The sequence below is a fragment of the Periophthalmus magnuspinnatus genome, chromosome 16 (genome assembly GCF_009829125.3).
Source record: "Periophthalmus magnuspinnatus isolate fPerMag1 chromosome 16, fPerMag1.2.pri, whole genome shotgun sequence".
NCBI lineage: Eukaryota > Metazoa > Chordata > Actinopteri > Gobiiformes > Gobiidae > Periophthalmus > Periophthalmus magnuspinnatus.
In genome coordinates, this window is record NC_047141.1 from 11,656,716 (window position 1) to 11,679,332 (window position 22,617).

Here is a 22,617-nt window from a genome sequence, read left to right on the forward strand (position 1 = left end):
GAGAGGGCCGGCTGGAGTCAGAGGGCCTTCAAGTGGTAAAAAAGGATGTGGGAGCTAAGAGCAAAGACAGGTCTGTGAATAAGAATGAGAGAGTGGAATTAATAGTTAAAATATTTTATTGTCTCAAAATAACATTACTGTAACAACTATAAGAAAAAAAGTTATAAAGAGTCCTGAACAGAAGTTGTCCTGGATGAATAGGGAACTCAAGCTAACAGTTAATTTAACATTTCACTAATCAAAAAACATATTACCCAAGTGACACTAGCCTGGCCAGCCTGGGTTTGAATATAGAGCAGAATAAATAAAAAAAAACAACACAAATGCAGCACCTTATTAATCAACTGGACACAAGCCACCACAGTTTGGAACAGAGAAAATTCATTTGCTTTAGGATTTCATTTTTGACAGACTTGAGTGCGGAATCGACTGGCCAGGCTGTGGACTTGTGACTGTTTTGGGCTTACCTGTCAATCAAGGCCACTTCATTCATCACAAATAACAGAAAAACACAAAGACATAAAAAAACACAATCTATCTGTAATAAAACATTCAGTCGTTCCCACTCGTACATGTGGAAACAACATGGCCGTGTTTGCATTTATGCACAGGTTAAGTACAATGTAAAAGATCAGTGTTTCTCGAACTTTTCATAAGTTTCATCTCATACAGTTTTGCTAATATATGGACAGAACCAGATCTAAAGGGGGCTCAAATCGGCCTAAACATAAGTAAACCTCGATGGAAGTAGAAAAAAACTGGTCAAAAAGAGGACTAGCCCCAACTATAAAGCAGACTGAGGTATAAATATAATTGTTTCAGATTAAAACAATAAAATAACTATAACTGCCCAAGTCCCTGAGAGCCTCCAGCAGGTACATGTCCCACAGTTTGAAAAACACTGCAACAGATCTTCAGTGAACTAATCAGCATTAGTCACAACTGAGCCTGAAATGTGAATGAACAGCCAAAGAGTGCTAAATGGTAGAAGGCAGTAAATTCTTATGATATACTGAACTAGTTATAGAACCATGGAAGACAACAGTCAAAGAAGAATTTTGATGTCTACAAACAATCCCTTAGAAAGCCTAGCTGCGTGATCAAAATGAGCACACGTTTCATTTTATTAATTTACTCCAATTCTCTTTATATTTTTCAATTCATCAGAGAAGCTTTAAAAACAATAGGGATGGTCCGATACGGATTATAATTTTATTTTTATTTTTTTTGAGCCGATACCGATACCTGATATTTGTCTTTGGTGTTCGTCGGATAACCGATATCTGCCAATATTGATATTAACCATTTAAAATCTATAGTAGACCAAATTTATGTTCAGTTATAGTAAAGTTTACAAATTAACTTCTTGCTTTTGTAAAAAAAGGTAACAATGTATTTATCTGAATATAAATTAGTATTTTCACGAAAAAGACAGTTCTGATGCATGGAGGACAAACTGGGAATGACACATGGGCACAGAGACTAGGGTAGTACAGAAAAAATATCGGTGCCAAATATCAGCAAAATTTTCAATATCCGATCGATATCTGGGAAAATCCTCTGATATCACCTATATTGCCGATAACTGGTATACCATCCCTAAAAACCAACACCTGACTTTGGCAGAGTCCTTGCTTCCATAAGTAATAGTCTTATCAGTGCCACAGGCCATCAGAACAGGGAAGTAATTCATTCTCAGACAAGTCCAGAGGAAGCAGAGGTGATCAGAGGCCAGTAGATGAATGGGAAAACTTCCAAAGTTACAAAATTTGCTTCGTAAAAATTATTAGAAAAAAAAAAAACAAGCACCAATCTAATGTAATGGATAATACTCTTGGCTCCAGAAAGGTATTGCTTCGCCAAATGGAAGAATTGCATGGCTTTGCTCACTGTGTTTTCATCAAAGACTCCGTGTACTGTTCATGGAACAACCGTGTACGGCTGGTAGGGCAGCAGTTTTTGGCGCTCGTTGATGGAGTAAATCCAAGCTGGTTTGACAAAGTTCAGATTGCTGTTCTCCATCAATGCCTGTGAAGAGAAATAGTGCAACATATAAGGTGTTTATAAGATCGGAATGTGCAACTAGAACTGCTCATTTGAATGCACTGAAAGGCTTGAAATCCAGAAGCACAACTATCTCCCAGCATTTTTGTGAATGCACGGAAACTGCTGCTTTGGGACTTTTATTACATTATACCACAAATAACAGATGTAAGTAGTTATTTCTCTAAAATAAATTGCCTAAAAATCTCCCACTGTATTTGAAAAGGTTGTTTTTTTCCACAAATTGTTATTTCTAAACCATGTTATCAGAATGCCATTTTGCTTATTTTAAATTTGAAGGGGACCTTTAACCATCTGAGGGCAAAACCTTCAGAAAAGTGGCTGTAGAACTGAGATAATGAAAGAAGTGCACATTCATTAGGAGAGGTGAAGGCAGCACTTACATCTTCAAAGGAGTCTTGCCATCCTTCACTGGTGACTACAAACTGCACCTTCTCCGTCATGTAGTCCTCAATGGTCCTACAATTAAAAAATGAGTAATTATATCTATTAACAGTCAATGAGAACTAGAGGGAAAAACTAAAAAAAAAAACTAACAGAACTTTGGTATATGGCACATATGCAGTCTGCCCACCACAATAACTCAGTTCAAGAGTGCAGTATTATGTTTTATTGTTTTAAAAACACACCACTCTCAAATGGGCTGCTAAATACAGAAGTTCAAAACAGTGAATTGTACTGTTATAGTCTGTTGTATCTAGTTATGTACGTTCATGTTCCTCTCCTGTTAAAAAAGTAGGATACCTTATATTCTCCTTGCATATGTATTTTAATATGGATGCATTTGGTCTTTATGGTAACTTTTTAACATCTGTTCAGGGACATCACATGAGAAATATCAGTTTAGGTTTGTTCTGGTACATATACAGAAATGTTTATGAATGTATATAGTACTGGAACAAAAAAACTATACATAAACAACACATTTTTAGTCTGCACATAAAAAACCAAAAAAAAAACAAACTCAAAATACTGCAAACTACATGCCTCAAATTTTGCATATCTTCAAAACAAAATGTAGAATATTAGTGATAGTCTGATATATTGCCCACTCCTATGGACACCATGATCCAATTTATGATTTGTAAAATATTAAAAGTTTGAAAGACATTTGAAGAGAGTATTCCTTCTGTCAGTGATGCCCTATTTTATGTATTCTCCTCTGTAATGTACATCTAACACTTGATTTACCTTGACCAGCCAAGCACAAACAGACTATAAGACAATGTTAATTAAACTACTTCTGCAGTTGCACCCTGACTTTATATAACTCATCATTTTAACTCTGTCAAAGTGTTCAGGGGACTTGGTTAGTGTTCATACATACAAGATTTCATGATGCAAGTCTTTCACTCGTATTGACTTCCTAATGTAGGTATTCTTTCCTTAGTCTGAAACTTTCCTCAGGCCTACATCAGCCTGCGTCATTTCCTTTCAGGTTTTCTGCTATAGCTGGGCTAATGCATGTTAAAAGGTGTGAATGTGGTTTTATTTACATTTTGATGCTGCGGCCTGTTCCATTACCTACCCATTGAAAGCCACGATGTACCGCAAAAGCAGCCGGCGCTCATTGTTGGGAAATTTACCATAGAGGAAAAAGTGCTTTCCCGATAGGAAATCTGAAAAACATCATTTGAACAGAGCTTTACAAAAGTGCAATTACAGGTGGTCAGTGAGAAAAAGAGGAAGGGACAAGCGCACAAAGCATGAAAGGTTGGGTGCTGTCCAATGACTTGATTGCAGCGCGGAGTGCAGGAGAAAGCCCAAGCTGCAGGTGGGACAAAGGGGAGAAAAGTGTCCTTACCTGGCAGCTCGGGGATGGGGTAGTCCTGTTCAGCCTCAGCGTCTGTGTTTTCATCTGTGGAGCCTCCATACGGGTCGTCCTCCTCCTTCACTGCTGCAGCCGCTTTCTTCTGCATGTTGTTTTCCTCCACTCTACCATGGACAAAACCTCCTTTAGACAACCACTAAACCAAAATCTCCAGCAACTTAGCAAATGCATTACACAATTAACACTACTGTGGTTTTCACGTAGGACTTCACAGACGGCAATAGTTAAATAACAGTTTGACATATTAAGTACTATCAGTCAGTTTATCATTTTATGGGCCTTTTATATGGGTTCAAAGGACGCTACTTTTCCAGTGTATGTGCGTCTTCTACTTACTTGTCATGGAGATGTTATTGTTTGTTTTTTTTAGAAAGTTCTACAGTATGGGATTCAATTTATTCTCCATGGAGACTAGGGATGGGACGATATAAAATTTTAGACTCACGATTATCGTGGCCAAAATAACGATTAACGATATTATCACGATAATTATTAACCTGTTAAGGTTCAGACGGCCCGGGCCTACTTTACAACTTTACAGCAATGTACATACACTTCTGCATCACCCACACAAACAATCTACACATCAAATGAAAGCTGCAGCGCTTGTCTTTCTGGATATGCAAACCATTTCCATCTCCAATCACCACAGTGCTGACAGGAAAGACGTTTTTACAGAAAAGTGTGAATCTGGACTTCACTTACCATTGAGCGTTCTGGTTCTGTCAAACATCAACATATTCACACAAAGTTGGTCTCATTTGTTTTGAAAAAAGGTCCAGAGAATATATTCCAGTCAAGAAATTATGTCCACAAAATAAGATCCTCCATGTCCAATCTGCTGCAGGAAAGTACTCCAAATGTGAAATCTGCTCCGTCACTTCTTTGCATTTCTTTTGTCGATTTCAGGCATAATAAAATTCTCACAGCGCCAACTTTGTTCGGTGCTAAACACACACGTTAGCTTGTGATTGACACCGGTGTTGGCCAATAAGGTGGGGGTTGTGGGTTACTGAGGCCGCAGACAGTGAATCAGTGCTACAAATGACTGAAAGTTTACGCCCCACTTTTCCCCTTGTAGAATCAACCAATTACATCACACACATTTAGTGACCCCTTACAGCCAATGAGCAGCGGCGCATGATGTATGACAGGCAATGGTTTTCTGTAAACAGATGTACCTGGAAGAAAATGTGTACTCCTCAATGCCATGTTGTCAAAATGGACCGGTCCTTGTTGCGCCGGAAGTGACGCAAGTGCCCGTCGATGAACACTTAGAACGATGCAATTCAGGAACTTTGGCAAATTGGGAAACGGCCGAAGCCAAATGGATGCAGAAATGTGTGCATAATGGCGAATTTTACGCACTGTTGTTTTGCATTTTAAACATGACGAAACGGACAAACCAAAGGGAGTACGTGATCGAGGACACTGTGGATGTTTGTACAAGTTATACTAGAGGCATCTCTGACCCGGAGCGGTTCATGGCAAAGAGTAAAGATCCCACAGTGGACTCAGGAGTAAAGGACCTTATTTTTTGATGGATTGGATACTGTTCTCGATCGGTAAGCGTGGTTTATTCTACTATTGACTTTGCAGGTAAAATATACCGTGTATAATCGTAAGCATTGCTTCTGTGCACATAGTGCACATTCGGACCATGCGCTCTGGCACATTTGTGTTCAGCTGTATGAATTAGACTTAATTTGTCTATTGTTTAAAAGGTGTTGTTTTATTCTGCAGTTTGCATTATTGTAGGTAAAAATATAAGATGTACACACATTAGCATCTCATCTGTGCGCACGGGTGAGGCGCGCACTGGCACGCTCCTGTGGAGAGTTACGGATCAGACTTTGTTTATTGTTGATATCTGGCGGAATATAGTTCAGACAGAGATAAGCACAGAAGCTACAAGTGTCATTGCTATGACAGAGTGGGCAAAAACCAGAACTAACATCTAAATGTTGTATTGGATCTGGAAACATGAGGCAGTGTGGTGCCGTAAAGGCGATTATCGCGATTACTAAAACATGCCACGAACGATTAATTGCGAACCCTTTTTATCGCGCTTAACGATATTATCGTATATCGTCCCGTCCCTAATGGAGACAAGAAGATGACACTATAGGCCAAGATACATGCCAGATCTGTAGAGCGAAGACTCTGCTCACAGTGAGAATGCATGTTTTTAAGGTATTTTTAAGCACTAAAAACAATGATAATTAAAAAAAATAAAATAAAATCAATAGACGATGTGATACTGTGGAACATTCCAAGTAAAGTAATACCATCTCCAGGGAAACCAGCAGCTAGAAGATCCAGAACCATAAAAGTTATATTGCTTTAAGATCTGTTTAATTTGTGAATGTACATTTTTCTCCATCAGGACTACAAATCGAAAGTGCTCAAAACCTTAACCAGAATTGATACTGCACGCTGTAATGCATTAGAAAAACACAACCTATCAAAAAGAAATGTTTTCTTATGTCAGTCAATATTCAGTGTGAACTAAATTGTGGTTCAATGGGTGAAACAACTGACCCTGAACTTTGAGAGAATAATTATACCTCAAAACCAAGAATATCAATATTAAACATGTGTACAACCATTTATTTATAAACAATTATATGGTTTATTATCTGGATCACTATTAACTGCTTTGTTTACCTTTGGAGTTCATCTTCGGTGTCCACAGCTGATTCGTCTTCATCACGGCCTCCTGTCAAAACAACCCTTGTTTGTCAGTGTTCTTTTATATGTTATTTATTATCCAATTTAAATATGACTTTTGCACAATATCCCTTTGTGGCAATGTGATTAACCATACATAGAGAAAAATCAATCCCCTCCCTGAACTGCCACCTTAACGTGGTGGAGGGGTTTGAGTGCCCGAATGATCCTGGGAGCTATGTTGTCGGGGGCTTCATGCCCCTGGTAGGGTCACCCATGGCAAACAGGTCCAGGGGGACGGGTCAGACGAAGAGCGGTTCAGAAGCCCCTTATGACGAGTGTAAAAACAATGCAAGCTACGTCACCCGGACCGGCGTTACTGGGGCCCCACCCTGGAGCCAGGCCTGGGGTGGGTGCTCGACAGCGAGCGCCTGGTGGCCGGGCCTTTCCCCACCGGTGCCCGGCCGGGCTCAGCCCGAAGGAGTGACTTGGGGCCGTTCTCATGTGGACCCACCACCCGCAAGAGGATCCGTAAGGGGCTTGAAGATCTGGGCGGCAGTCGAAGGCGGGGGCCTCGACGACCGGATCTCTGGACATGGAGACTGGCTCTGGGGACATGGAATGTCACCTCGCTGGGGGGGAAGGAACCGGAGCTTGTGCGGGAGGTTGAGCGTTACCGACTAGATATAGTCGGCCTCGCCTCCACGCACAGTTTGGGCTCTGGAACCCAACTTCTTGAGAGGGGCTGGACTCTCCATTTCTCTGGCGTTGCCTGCGGGGAGAGGCGGCGGGCTGGTGTTGGCTTGCTCATTGCGCAATGGCTCAGCCGCTTCGTGTTGGGGTTCACTCCGGTGAATGAGAGGGTTGCGTCCCTTCGCCTTCTGGGTCGGGGACAGGTCTCTCACTGTTGTGTCGGCCTACGGGCCAAACAGCAGTGGCTGAAGTCATGGAGGTGGTTAGCAAGCTCCTCGGTGGCAAGGCTCGGGGGTGGACGAGATCCGTCCCGAGTACCTCAAGTCTCTGGATGTTGTGGGGCTGTCTTGGCTGACACGTCTCTGCAACATCGCGTGGCGGTCGGGGACAGTGCCGCTGGAGTGGCAGACCGGGGTGGTGGTCCCTCTGTATAAGAAGGGGGACCGGAGGGTGTGTTCCAATTACAGGGGAATCACACTCCTCAGCCTTCCAGGTAAGGTCTACTCCAGGGTACTGGAGAGGAGAATCCGACCGATAGTTGAACCTCGGATTCAGGAGGAGCAGTGTGGTTTTCGTCCCGGTCGTGGAACACTGGACCAGCTTTATACTCTCCATCGGGTCCTCGAGGGTTCATGGGAGTATGCCCAACCAGTCCACATGTGTTTTGTGGATTTGGAGAAGGTATTCGATCGTGTCCCTCCTGGTGTCCTTTGGGGGTGCTCCGGGAGTATGGGGTCCGGGGCCCTTTGCTAAGGGCTGTCCGGTCCCCGTATGACCGGAGCAGGAGCTGTGTTCGCATTGCCGGCAGTAAGTCAGACCTGTTCCCGGTGCATGTTGGACTCCGCCAGGGCTGCCCTTTGTCAACGGTTCTGTTCATTATATTTATGGACAGAATTTCTAGGCGCAGCCAGGGGCCGGAGGGGGCCTGGTTTGGGAACCACAGGATTTCATCTCTGCTGTTTGCGGATGATGTTGTCCTGATGGCTTCATCGAGCCAGGACCTGCAGCAGGCACTGGGGCGGTTTGCAGCCGAGTGTGAAGTGGCTGGGATGAGAATCAGCTCCTCTAAATCTGAGGCCATGGTTCTCGACCAGAAAAAGGTGGTTTGCCCTCTCCGGGTGGGTGGCGAATCTCTGCTCCAAGTGGAGGAGTTCAAGTATCTCGGGGTCTTGTTCACGAGTGAGGGAAGGATGGAGCGTGAGATTGACAGGTGGATCGGTGCAGCGTCTGCAGTGATGCGGTCGCTGTATCGGTCCGTTGTGGTGAAGAAGGAGCTGAGCCGGAAGGCGAAGCTCTCGATTTACCAGTCAATCTACGTTCCTACCCTCACCTATGGTCATGAACTCTGGGTAATGACCGAAAGGACAAGATCGCGGATACAAGCGGCTGAAATGGGTTTCCTCCGCAAAGTGGCTGGGCGCACCCTTAGGGATAGGGTGAGGAGCTCAGTCACACTGGAGGAGCTCGGAGTAGAGCCGCTGCTCCTACACGTTGAGAGGAACCAGCTGAGGTGGCTCGGGCATCTGCTCAGGATGCCTCTTAGACACCTCCCTAGAGAGGTGTTCTGGGCATGTCCCACCGGGAGGAGGCCCCGGGGAAGACCCAGGACACGCTGGAGGGACTATGTCTCTCGGCTGGCCTGGGAACGCCTTGGGGTCCCACAGGAGGAGCTGAAGGACGTGTCTGGGGTGAGGGAAGTTTGGGAGTCCCTGCTTAGACTGCTGCCCCCGCGACCCGGCTCCGGATAAGCGGAAGAAAATGGATGGATAGAGAAAAATCACACTTTTACGCCATTTACAGTATATGAAAATTGCTTGTTCCTCTGTATCTCGGGCTGTTGACAGAAAAGGTGTAGTGGCTCTTAATTAAAATGCTGCCTCCCCTGTATGTTTGTTGTGTCTCCTCGCTAATGCGCCCTGGCACTTCACGACTGGCCCTGCATTAACATAGAAATGAGAATCATGCTCAAGTCCTTCCACGATGATTACAACATTCCGATCAACTCTTGGAGCTCTCCACAAAGTATTGCCAGCTATTCCTTCCTTTTTGTCAATGAAACTTTGGAAGATGCATCAGTTTCGCAGTACTTCATAAATGTGATCCCTTTTGTCCGTAACTAAAGCACTTGAGCCGCCCCCTTGCCCTCTCCATTCATTCAGCCCAATCCAAGCTGCTCCTCTTAGCCAAGCCGTGAATAAATGCTCCATGATTCAGAAAGGCTATAATGCAGATTTTAAAATGCATATTTAACCAGATAAAGGTAAAAACAAAAAGCTGAAAATAGTAAATATATAATACACTTTTTTGGTGGAAATTGCAATCTGGTTTAAGAATACTATCTATTATAAAATGGTTTCATAATAGATGAAAATGTAATAAACTTGCAGATGATATCTTTAATCAACGACAAATTATTAATATTCCTTGATCCTAAATTAGAAGAAATTTGCAATTTATAAAATAAAACTTATCTCAAACGTAATAGTTGCAATAAACAAAGAAAACGTTATTCATTTCAGCTTAGGTTAGCATCCCGGACTATAGCCTGCTTTACATTGACAGAGGAGATGAACAGCTACGTAATGGTTTATCGTCCTTGAACTCAGACTAATAATAGATGCTTCTTCATTCTTATTTGTGGGGCATAAGATATAGTTTGTTTTGGTCTGGCATTGAATTTGATTCTGTGGTTTGTGTTCACTTTGGTCTCTTAAATCCTTGCTGTCATTTTGCTATTTCCTTTTGCTTGGAAAGCTTATGTTGTACCAGTCCAACTGTCTGACCCAAGTGAACTTTGGGTGCATATCGATTGGAAAACACAATTTAAGTCTTTGCAAGGGCATTTGGAATGTCTAAAAGGAACTGATTTTTTGTTTAAATTTCATAAACAGACATGACCTTGTCCCCAGATACAAGGTAAACATGTTCAAATCAAATATAGCCTTTGATAACAATTGCAATGCTGATTTATTCTTAATTACAAAAACATTGGAATATTTGTTATAATTTGGTATTTTGGTTCAAGATTATCCTATCAGAAAGCAGAAGGAGCATTTGTGTTGCCAGTTTCAATGAAATCTAGTTGGTTTAAACCTAAAAGGACTCTCTCTTTGATCTGAATCATCACTACCAGCACTTGCAACCATTATTAATCAGTGCTTGTGCAGCCTCTTCAGCTCAGAGAGTGAATTCTGGAGGTTCTGAATTTTCACATGAGGCATGGCCTGTCCATATACTGAGAAAAAACTGCATGTGTTATTTTAAATGTAGGTTAACCCTCTGGCAAACGAGGCTCAGTTGTGATTGTGGTACATTTTTAAAACAGTAAGAGCTACATCCACAAATTTAATACCGAGGACTTGCACCAAAATAATGATTAATTATGTGAGTTTAAAGTCTGGGCACGGATACCAATAAATGCATTTATATTGCTCCGACTGCAAGAGTATTTGTATTCATTCACATATGCAAACCTGCTTCATCTACGTCCGTTGAGCCGCCATATTCATCATCATCTTTCTTCTGCGGTGTCTTTTTGGGGGTGACCTGTCTCTTTTGTGGCGTCTAAAAAACATAAAAAATTGTGAATAAAGATTTACACTAGTTTATTTATGGATCCACTCAGATGTGAGACGTACCTTTGTGTTTACTTCCTCATCACTCTGGTCATCCGCCTCCATTTCACTCTCCGAACTCGACTCTGCGCCATCCATCAAATACCTGCAGGAAAGACACAAGAGAATGTGTTCAGGGATGATTAAAGGCACAAGGGAACGGGACACACCTGCTCAATTTGAAACTAGGAATCAATCAGTTAGTTGTTTTACACAGCGAACACGTACCAGGACAGCCAGGTTCACAATGAAGGAGAAACTGCACAATTTAGGCCTGATGTTTAATGCATTGTCTGATAAGACTTTTAAGTTTATGTGTGGTATCGAAACCCTTCCCAAAAATCCCCCAAAAAACGATGAGTAAACTTAAATTAGTTGACAGATATTTTGTAAGTGTAAAAATTATGCAGAATGAGCAGCTAAAAGAACAAAAAAAGAGCATATCAAAACACAGGCGAAGTGGGGGTGGGGACTAATTGAGGGCCATAGACCAGTGGTCAACAGAGTAAATAATTGAAATTAGAAGCCTGAGGGACATAGTCTGAACATTTCTGATTGTGCAAGTAAATACAAATAAAACATTGTGCCTGATTGTAAACAGTAGTGGTCAGAAGCAGATTCGAAAAAAGAATTATACAGAAAATAAATGAGATGACCAACTTGTCATCTTAAATATGCATTTCCTCTAATGGGAGAAAATGTAATGTTGGATCATTACTCCTCTCTGAGCCCATCTATGCAGAGTGGACTCGAACTAAGCTAAAATACATAAAAATGTATTATTCGTATTAACAAATACAATTTTCAATATATCATGATACTAACTTAAGTGATACAGTATAGTTATTAAGGGGGGGGGGGGGGGGGGGGGGCTGTACTGATATTGCCAAGAGTATTCTTTGGTATATTTTACTTAATTATGCTATGAGAGCGCTAACATTTGGTTTGTTTAAGAGAAAGGAAACTTGTTTATGCAATAAATTTCACATATTCACCGTTTTTATAATTAAAATAGGTGTTTTTATATTAAGTTTGTGCAGGTAGTGGTTGGACAAATAAATGTTAATATGTTTTTGATTCATAAAAAATATTATTGCAGATATCATGTGCAATATATGGACGATCATATACATCACAAAATTGTGAGCCTTTTATCGAGTATAGTATCGAATTATCAGGGACCCTATGATTCTGAACCCTGATTACTCTAAAATTGTATACAGTCTTGACATGCTAATATACATGCAGGCTGAGTTTCAGATCCTTAAAAAAAAAATAAAAAATAATGTTTTTGACCTTAACCTGCCCTGAAATCCATCAAAAGGGTAGCATGCTTGGCAGTAATAAGGTTTTATGGTTAAAGATTGTCAGGAATGGAAGATATATGATGCAGAGTAAAGGCAAAGAGCAGCCATTGTCTATTTTGTAATTAAATTAGAGGAGACCTGGGAAATAAAAAAAACAAAAAAACAACTTGTGTATTCCTAAAAGAATTCTCAGCCGTTAACAATAAAACATGGAATGCTTACTTCAGTGAAGTGAAAGCGAGCTAGCGCCGCCGGGTTCAGTAAGGACGTGAGATCTTTAGCCATTAGAAAGTCTTTCAGATTATCAGATTGAATGAGGAGGAGGAGGCTGGAAATACCAGCCAGGTGGAATCATTTTCTAGCATGCAGCAGGGGATTTTATTGACCCATGGCCACTACCAACTCCAGGAAATTGCACATTAAAAATGGACACTTCCTTACAAGAGTTCTAGAAACAAAATTGACTTTGACCTAGCAGGGGAAAAACTATGAATGCAATTTGTCAGCGGGCAACAGTCAAGAGAGCGCCACCCCCACAAATATGATGGCAGGGACTTTGATTTGGACTTTTCCTTTTTGTGGCCCAACCGAGAATTACAAGGGCAATAAAGTGGACCTTAACCTTAATTTGTGAAAGCTGTAAGCTGTACCCATGAGCAACTATAAACGTACAGACCATTTGGCTGATAACACTGTTCAACTGCCCTGACTGTATAATTTAAACAGTGTGTAGGTTGGTTTAATAAAAAGAACTACAATCTCAACTAAACCTGGATTGCCAGTGCCTTAACCTGCAAATATAGGACACATGCATGTGGCTATATTTGATTTGAACGTGTTTACCTTGCATCTAAGGACACAGACAGTCAAGTTCATGAAATTAAAATCTTACATACAGTTCCTTTAAATACAGTAATGACAAATATAAAAAAATCACAGTCACAGTTTTTAAGTATCATAACTGCCTCCACAAACAATTAAATATCCAGTCGTATTTTGGATAAAAACTGCAAAGCCTCAGTAACTTCATATTTCACTCTTTTTGTTAATTCTTCTGGATTCATTTAAAATGTAAACTTTGAAAAAAAAATCATATTAAAACAATGTAATCTAATCACAGTTGCAATGTTTGTCAGAAAAAATGTAAATAGATATTTTTCCCCAAATTGTTCAGTCCTATTGCTTCATCCCCCACTCCTGCTTCTGGTAAACATGCATTTACTCTAATGACCCATAACTGCCAGTGACCACCACCACACAGCCTGGACATTCTCCACCAGTGTTACAGGTTTTTTTGTGCACTAATTGAGTGACAGTTTGAGTGTTTGTGTGTGCCTATTCTGTTGGCCACTTGTCATAATCAAAGCAAGAGCTCCTTTTAATCACTCATAGCAGATGCAGTTTTTAAATACAGAACACATCATCAAAGCCTCACACTCCAGGCACAGCACAATAGCTCCTCTGGCCTGGGGAACGGGTTTCAGGGAAAGACAGTGGAGACGAGAGAAAAAAAATGGGTGATCCCTGGTCCCGTAACCAATATCTGTCACTATGCACTACATCCACGTCCAGAATAATTAGAGTGCGCTAAAAACAACCAAATTCTATTCATCTTTGCCCCAAAACAGACCACAGGGTCAGACCACTCTTGAACCAGTATACATGCAGGTCCAAGAACCGAATAGGTGCGAACAGGAGGCTACGAGATGTTCAGGGATGTCTACTAATTTAGCATTGGCACCGCTATTCACCTTATTCCAGAAACTGCTGTGGGCGCTGCCATTGCTATTCATTTTGCATGAGGCTGCCGATTTTGACAGCAAATAAGTTCTCACCTCAAACATAGTTCCGAGGTTTACATGCATTTTGATTAATCACTTTATAATAACTTTATTTGTATAGCACTTAGGCAAAAAATAGTTACAAAGTGCTATAAAACATACAGCATACACAGAAACAATAAAACAGTAATTAACCACCAAGCAACAATAACATTTTTAAAAATAAAAAATCTATATATTTATATATGAGGGTGTGCAAAATCATCCTTCCGATGTGAATTTACAATGCTATTCATTAGAGCTTGATGTGTTGCATTAGCCCTTTGTGAATTATTTTAACAAGCTTTTTAATGCTTTCTGAAGAAAGAAGCAATCCTGACAACATGCAGCTAAGATGACATATTTTCTCCCTGGCTGTGGAAACAGCAGTGCAAATTGATTCAGGGAAGGGGTAATTCTGTGCAGAGATGAAAACTAGATTGAATGCTCAATATTACACAGATTTTACAAGTGTTCCATGCGGTACACATGGTAACAATGTGGTTCAAATACATTCTTATAACATGCACACATTGTGTTACGATGTGCATGTACTTTCTTGGGCTTCCTTTTGAAATTTCTATTAATATTCAATAGAATATTTAACCATCAAGAAAACAAGCAAAATACAAAAAATATTTTCAAAAACAAATGAGTTCTGCAGCAATTATAAAGAAGCCTTTTCACAAGCATTACATTTTTCCAGGAAACTCTTTTAATTTTAAACATTTTAACATGCGGTGTGACTTTTCCTGTCACCCCAGTGGAGATGGACATTCACTACAAATTTGCTGTGTAAAAAAAAAATTGAATAAATTACTTAATAAATCCATAGTGCTAAATTAGTAATTATGCAACTGTCCCATCTTAGATTTATATCATTTTAACAAATAGAATATTTTTCTCAGGCAATACAGCTGAGAATCACCAGTGATCATTTTTTTCAGAGAAGTTCAATTTTACAAAAAGAAATGATAACTATTCATCTTGATCTGTAGTTTAAACCCTTAACCCCAGCCATCCCCTGGCGCATAAATGTCAGATGAGCTCTTGAGTTTTGTGGAACTGTTTTTTAAATGTGTGATTCTTCATGTCACACCACAAGACTCCCTTTTAATTAGAGCAGTGGTTCTCAAATAGTGAGGCGTGCCCCCCGGTGAGATACCGGAGGTCGAAATTTTTTCTTCTTTATGGGGGGGCATGATAGAAAATAATTGAGAAGCACTGAATTAGAGCATTAAGCTGTTTACCATATTTTCTGGGCTATAAGTTGCACTTTTTTCATAGTCTGGCCTGGGTGCGACTTATACTCAAATGTGACTTACGTATGAAATTATTAAAATATAATTTCTTCGTTAGTCACACTGACAACTGTGTGAGGCCACTCTAGGCTTGTTTATCAGTATGACAGCCATTTACCTCCGGAGCTGTGCTTCATCTACTTCTGGAGCAGGCAAAGTTGTTCAGCAGCGACACCGAGGATGAAGAACTCAATGGATTTAGTGATTTGGAGTGAAATCCAGAGTAAACTTGTTAGCTTGTTTTTTATGCTTTAGTTATTTGATTAAATGTTAATATCTTACGTTAACATACCAGACACTTATTCAATTCACTGTCCATGCTTCATGAATGGTTAATTATACATGTTGCAGTTCACTTGTTTGACCACTAGATGGTGTTGGTGTGTTTGTAATACCTATAAGAAAATTTACTTCACTTGTTTTCTTTTATACATTTCATATTTAATTTCCCCTTCATTTATAAGACCATAAAGGTAACAGTTTTTTATTTATTTGGAACAACATTGCAAAGTCTAGTTAAAGGTCACGAAAAATACTTCCTGTTTTCCGGTTCACCCTTTTATGCTAATGTGAAGTCTCACCCCAGAGAGCACTATTTAAGAAACTATTAAAAAGTAAAATATACATTTTTCAGTTCACTGGTCGGTTTACTCGCAGGCCAAAATGGTTTGTATATTTTCCATGTATTCATTTGCAGTTTTGTGTGTTTATGTAATATGAACCAGGGCTTATGTTTTATTTGTGTTTGCTAGTTCTACACTGTGAACTGTGATGAAGAAGTAAGACCACAGTAAACATCAGTGAAAACACCTCTCGTGTCTCTCGTGTTTATGGACAAGCTGGCATATGTTACGTTAGCGTAGTCATCTGATTAACTGTTAATATCTTATGTAAACATACCAGACAAGTTCAGTTCACTGTTTATAAGTTTAGTTAGAGTGCTGTACTACTATTCAGCCTGTTGTTCTCTATTTTTTGTTATTATTATAACATGCCTTTAAAGATAAAGTCTGTTCTTGGTCTAAAATTTTGTAATATAAATTTCCCCAAAAATGCGGCTTATAGTCCAGTGCAACTTAAATACGTTTTTTTTTTTTTTTTTCATTATTACGCATTTTTTCGCTGGTGCACCTAATACTCCGGAGTCCAGAAAATACCGTAGATGTTTTATAGATTTAAAGTAGAGATAAAGGTGTGATTTTATTAAATGATTTATACATGATCACTTTTAAGCCAACTGTTTTATGAACCATCTCTGACACAAGAGACTCACTGTAGAATTTTTCTGAAGTGTTACAGTCACACTAGAGGACATTTTAGTGTTTTTTGTTAAAAAGACAAAAAATCAAACATGACTTCATTGTAAAACTATTTTCTAAAAAAAACATTTGTACACAGTTACTTAGAAAGTAATTTAAAGTAATACTGAAAATGAATGTCAAATACTCATTTAAATATATAAAAATACCTTTAATATTTTCTTTTCATTAAAGCTCTGAAGCAAGTACTTTCCAACCAGCTTTCAAATCTAAAACTTGAAACTTTTAGTTGATTACTGAAGAGCCCTGTTTGCCAGACTTTTCTGTGTAAATGATTGCATTCATCTTACAGTCTCCATCACCAGAGACTGTACACTAGTCTGGAATGACCAAGAGGCCAGTGTGGGATGTGCGATTTCAAAGTAGACACGATTATTGAGAAAGCTGCGAGTTTGAAAGAATGAGCCACATGACGCAAAGCTCCTTGCAGTAACACAAGTGCGGGTCCAATTAGCCAGCAGCCGTCTTCTCTCTGGATGAATCCTCACTTGTGCATTATTTAGCAAACAGGGATTCATATGTAATGACAGAGAGACTTGGGTGTTGCCATAGCCCTCCTTATAATGAGCCATATAATTAGGGAGCTTCCGGACTGAGCAGGGAGCAGCTGTTCAAGGTTACAATGATCTTGGTATGAGTGGGCATCGCTACAACGGTGTGTGTATTTTTGGACGCTTCAATCAACATAAGAGGCATTCATGTAGTGAGCAGGACACATGGCTTAAGAGAAATAATAATCAAATGGAAGAACAGCTATTTGGGGATGTCGGGCTTTACACAATGAGTTATCCTTTGTGGGCTGGAGGATTTTCAAAATGTTCAACAGTTTAAGGATAACTGTAACCAAAGAAAAAACATGAATGTGTCCTTTACCCCTCAACCTTTATCTGATACTTTGCAGGTGATGTGGACATTCTCTGGGGGTGTTATGCTAACTGAAGGCTCTGCTCTGTCTGATGCCCTAACAGAAGTGACTTAGTTGGACCTAGAACAGGTGAGCTGATTTGTGCTGTTAAACAAGTCCCTCTCAAACAACATTATAGTTATAGGCTAGCTGGCATTAGCCAAAAGTTCATTAAGTTAGTCTTGCCTTTTTGTTCAAACACCTAAACAGGACCATGATTTCTTGTATTGATCACAGGCTCCTGGAAATGTGTGTCTGCTAATGTGTGCATTATGACACCATGGTAACTACTGAACATTCTGTCACAGCCATAAAGGAAGAACACTCCCAACATGATGTCACTGCAAAGTATTAATTGTTAGTCAAATACTAATGTTTTCATTTGAAAGAGTGGGGTTAGAGATCTATTTGTTCTTCCAACCTTGTTTGGTGAGAGCGTAAACAGGGTGACTCAATAGAGCACATCTGTCAGATCACAGGGCATTTAAAGGGCCTGTCTTGCCCCATTACAGATATATGGTATAAGCAGCTCTTCAGGGCAAAATACGTCAGTTGTGTAATGTATGCATCTAATTATTATGCATTTTATTGTCTGAAAATCAAGAACTCATCGCGGTGAATAATTAGAATACTTGGACTGCATAAGGACAGCAAGGACTAACTTAGGATCACTGCACTTCTTTTTTCTCTATGTTTTTAAAATAATAAAAAAAATCAGGTGCAACCTTTAAGAACATTTTTGGAGCATTCTAGAGTCTGGAATGAAAACTGCACTGAATTAGAAAAAAAAAAATACTTATGTTAAAACTTTAATTTCCTGAACTATTTGTTTTTTTCTAATCAGTCACATTTTATCGCTGGCTCATCAGTGGCATTTTTCAAAACAGTCACACAATAGTTTGCTTCAAAGCTTCATTTGTTCTTTCAACCTTCAGTTCTGTGAGAGGAATTTTAACCAAGGCAAATATCAGCTAATATTGTGACATTTTTTATATATATTGTGCAGCTCTAGCTCATATGTCCGACACCTCTCAAATGCCAATGCTCTGTCACAAAAATTACATTTAGAAATAGAAAAAGAAAAAAAACTCAACTATTTATATTTTTATTGTGTTGATAACTGTAGGGCTGTCAGAAGTATCGAAAATCAGATACAGTACTAATCTATACTTGAAACTAAAATCGAAACTAGATACTCATTTGTTCAGGTATCAATACTAAAAGAAGTCACATTCACAGGACAGAAATGAATTCCTCAGTAGCTTTAGAATGACCTTGGACCACTATGGAACTTACCTAAACAAATGAGACATTACACAGACCTAAAACCACTTGGTAACATAAAAGAAAGTAGTAGGATTTAATGCTGAAAATCACACTATTGTTTAAAGTTAAGTTTTTACTTATCATTGTGATACTGGAATCAGTACTGAGAATCGAGTCTGTTCCTTAATATTGAAATTAAGTTTGACATTTTATTATCATGACAAATGCTAGTTAACCCTAGAATAAAACTACAAAGAAAATGCTCCCCTTATTAGAATCCAATCTGGTGTTAACAAGTCCCACCATCCGACCAATCAACCCAACGTCAAAATGTCAGTGCCATTATCTCTAACCTCGGCTCCCGCTGCATCTCACCTCTTAAAGGAGATGTTTTGCTTCCTCTTGTGGCAGTCCATTACCCACTCTTTGCGCACGATGATGCCCCCTGCTGCTTTCACCTGGCTGTACTTGGGCGTGTTGGCGAAGGCGCAGCTGGAGAGGAACGGGCCAGACACACAGAAGGGTTGCATCAGTGAAAGGAGAAGTGGACAAGGTTAATGATGACAGTGACAGTGCTGATGGAGAAGGGATCAAAGCGAATTACTCAACAGAGCGTATCCGGGTTATGACTTTCTTTTTTTATGTTTTTCTAATTATTACCTGGTTTAGTGAAATAGTACACGTAGTAAATATTAATCATCAGTCAAGTGGCAGTTTGAAGAAAAAATACAGGAAGATATTCCACTTTAGAAGTGAGTTCTAAAATTCAATATCTAAACCTGTGTTAGCAACACTGAACACTCCTAAATACAAAGACAATTTATGCTACAGGAAGACATTTGACGGATAGGATTAACATTAACATCTAATTGTATTTGTCAGATCAGGACGTGAAAATAAATCAAATCATATTGTGTAAATTAGACCCTTGGCCCTTGTTAAAATTATGGTTGCTAAGTAACAGTCATGGAATTAGCTCTATGTATGTCACATCTGCCGCCCGTGTCCAATCATCAAGTAAACATTTTAAATATTATTATGTTAACAGTGATTGTTTTTGTCTAATCGCTCGCTTTTTATTGCTGGCTCATTGGTGGTATTTTTCCAAGCAGTCTTAAGAGACAATAGTTTGCTTCAAAGTGTTCAAAGTATTTGTGAGATGCCAAGGACATAAAATCAGATCAAGCAGATTTCTGACTGTGTAACGTGACAAGATAAAATATGAGGTTCAAAGCCTTTCAGTAACACGGATAATCTCAACCATGTAATATAGTGCATAATAAGAAGATGACAATGTAAACACTTTTCCACTCAGAATACATTCTCAAAGTCACTTTCCTTCAAAGTCTAGTGTTTTTTGTCTTATTCAATTGCATAGAATTTGGGCGGAAATAGAGCAATATACTATGCCAATTAATTTTTATTTTTCCATTTTCTTTTCTTTCTTTTTTTAGGAAACAAGCAAAAAGTTGACCAAGAAAGAACTTGGAGTCAGATTCTGGGGTCTTTAATTTTTTATGTCAAATTTAGTGATACCTACCATTTTATAGAACCACCATGTGCTGAGCTACAAGTTGGATTATCTATAAAAATGAACTACAAATATTGCTTAGTGACTTACATAAGGTGCGTGGCATCTGGGGTCCAGTCTGGCCTGTACTTGGCTCCCATCTCCAGGGCCTTCTCCCTCAGCTCTCCTCTGAAAGGGTTCTGGAAGCCGCTTAGCACAAACACAACCCCCTCCATGATGCGGTTAAATGGCACCTGCTGGCTGCTCTTGCCTTTGGCTTTCTGTACTTTGGGTTTGACTTCTGGTTTGGATAGGCTTTCCCTCTTCTTTTCAGAGGGTTTTGGAGCTGGTGAGACAGAAAAAGCAATGCAAAGTTGATTATTGATGAAGAATAAACACACTGAAAAGAAGAACTGAACTGAAGAAGAGGCAGAGCGTACCTTTTGCAGAGCTGGGAGTGCTGATTGGACTGGCCTTGTGTTTGGGTGTAGTGGCTTTGATTTCAGGTGAACCCATAGGACTGGTTTTCTTTGCAGGTGGAGGGCCGGGCGCTGACTGCCGCTCTTGGCTAAACTCAAATTTTCTTTTCACGGGAGCCTAAAAACATTAAAAATAAAATTAAAATTGCTGAATTTACTTGCCAATGCCAATCCATTCACCCTCTCTTATTCTACTTTACACAGCAATTATTCATGTTTTCAAGACAAATCTGTCAAAGTCCAGTAAAAAATATAATTCCATCATGATTAAAACATTTTCTTTAAAAAGCCCCTATAACACTATTTTCTGTTCTATGTTATAATTGTTTCCCTATCAAAAACATAGCTGGAGTTGCGTTTTGTTTTATTCACACAAATCCTTCATATTTGGGCCAAGTTCCTCTCTCAAACAGAAAACACTGACTGGATAATTTCAGTCCTGGAATTGCCTATTTCTACTGAACTAAAGGTCAAAGGCAGCTGTTAATTTGAAAACTACCGCTTCATGATAGCACAAGGTGGAACAGACCATTTTGAGCTTTTGAGACTAACAATAAAAGGGTTATTCCAACATGTCTGGATGAAACAAAACACACTCCAGGTTTGTTTTTGTTAACAACATTCTAAAATGGTTTAAAGCTCACAAGAATCAATTTTGCATAGTATAGGTGTGTAGAAGACTAAAACGAAGAACACACATCCTTGCTCTGGTAGTGTTGTTTTTTTATGTATACTTTGCCATTTGTCAAAAGATTCTAAGGTTTTCACCATTAAAGGTAATTTTCTGTCAGACGTCACAGCAGACAATTTACAAAGATGTCCTGAGTATCCTGCAATTACTCAACAAATGGCTACATATAGATCTACAATAGGGCCATTTGTAAGCACTGTACTTTTACCTTTAGTCTCCTTCCTTTTGCAAAATTAGTCCTTGATTTCACATAAGGTTTTCATTCAGCTCTACCTTTTTAAATGTGACTTTTTGTTTATTACCTTTTGGCTGAATATAATGATAATATAGGTGCATAGATCATAGAAGCGTAATTTTTCCTACCCTGTGCACCTGTTGGTGTGATTCTAATTGTGCTCCAGTTTGATGCGCATGAGTGGATGGGTGATTAGTACCTGTGGAGAGGCAGAGCTGGAGGAAGAGGCCTGGCTGGCTGAGTGGGAGCTACCACTGGTTTTCAGTGCAGCTGCTGCGTAACTCAACCTCTCCTTCTGAGGAGATGCTAAAGAGACAGGAGAAAAAACAGATCGAAGTGTCACAATATATCCAACTGTATCTAACAAACACCCAGGACAATCCATCCCTTGTCAGCTTTATTTATAAAACAGCTACAGAGATGAGCTGTTACAATAAATGTGGTATCGTGATATCCATGCTTTGGAAAGTCATAATATAAGTTACACAAAAACCTCATCAGGGCCCTTCAGTGTGCCCCTCTGGCACACTATCTGACAGCAGTAATATAGCTAGCATCTAGTGATATGTGAGAATACAACATGGCATGTCAGGGATCCCAGGTCGGATTTAAACAAGGAACTGAATCAATAGATGAAAAACATTAGATGTCAAAAAGTAAACTAATTAATAAAAAATGACAATGCTGTATCATGTCTGTTCATTATTTTTTATTTTTTTTATTTATTTATCTTTATTTATACAGGGGGACCCAATGAGAGCACTTGGGCTCTTTTTCATGGGTGCCCTGTTTAAAATACAACACAAACCGAAAAAACAATCAAAACAAATAAGTCCATAAAAACCATCAATAACAAGTGCAGGTGTGTGTATAAACGTTTGTTATCAGATTATTAAATTGCAATTGTGTCACC

At 39.4% G+C, this 22,617-nt stretch overlaps 1 protein-coding gene across 1 annotated transcript in view; it reads right to left on the reverse strand.

Annotated features, from left to right (window-relative positions):
- Window positions 1–100: 100 nt before the first annotated feature.
- Window positions 101–22,617, reverse strand: part of xrcc1 (X-ray repair complementing defective repair in Chinese hamster cells 1) — a 33,289-nt gene continuing 10,772 nt past the window's right edge. The window contains exons 7-17 of the mRNA XM_033981149.2: window positions 21,904–22,010; window positions 20,740–20,896; window positions 20,411–20,645; window positions 19,165–19,281; window positions 10,897–10,978; window positions 10,732–10,822; window positions 6,563–6,614; window positions 3,869–3,999; window positions 3,593–3,683; window positions 2,448–2,523; window positions 101–2,028 (exon numbers count right to left, since the gene is read on the reverse strand). Coding sequence (XP_033837040.1) covers window positions 1,921–2,028; window positions 2,448–2,523; window positions 3,593–3,683; window positions 3,869–3,999; window positions 6,563–6,614; window positions 10,732–10,822; window positions 10,897–10,978; window positions 19,165–19,281; window positions 20,411–20,645; window positions 20,740–20,896; window positions 21,904–22,010 — 1,247 coding nt within the window. The 3' untranslated portion in view covers window positions 101–1,920. The remainder of the gene's footprint in view (window positions 2,029–2,447; window positions 2,524–3,592; window positions 3,684–3,868; window positions 4,000–6,562; window positions 6,615–10,731; window positions 10,823–10,896; window positions 10,979–19,164; window positions 19,282–20,410; window positions 20,646–20,739; window positions 20,897–21,903; window positions 22,011–22,617) is intronic.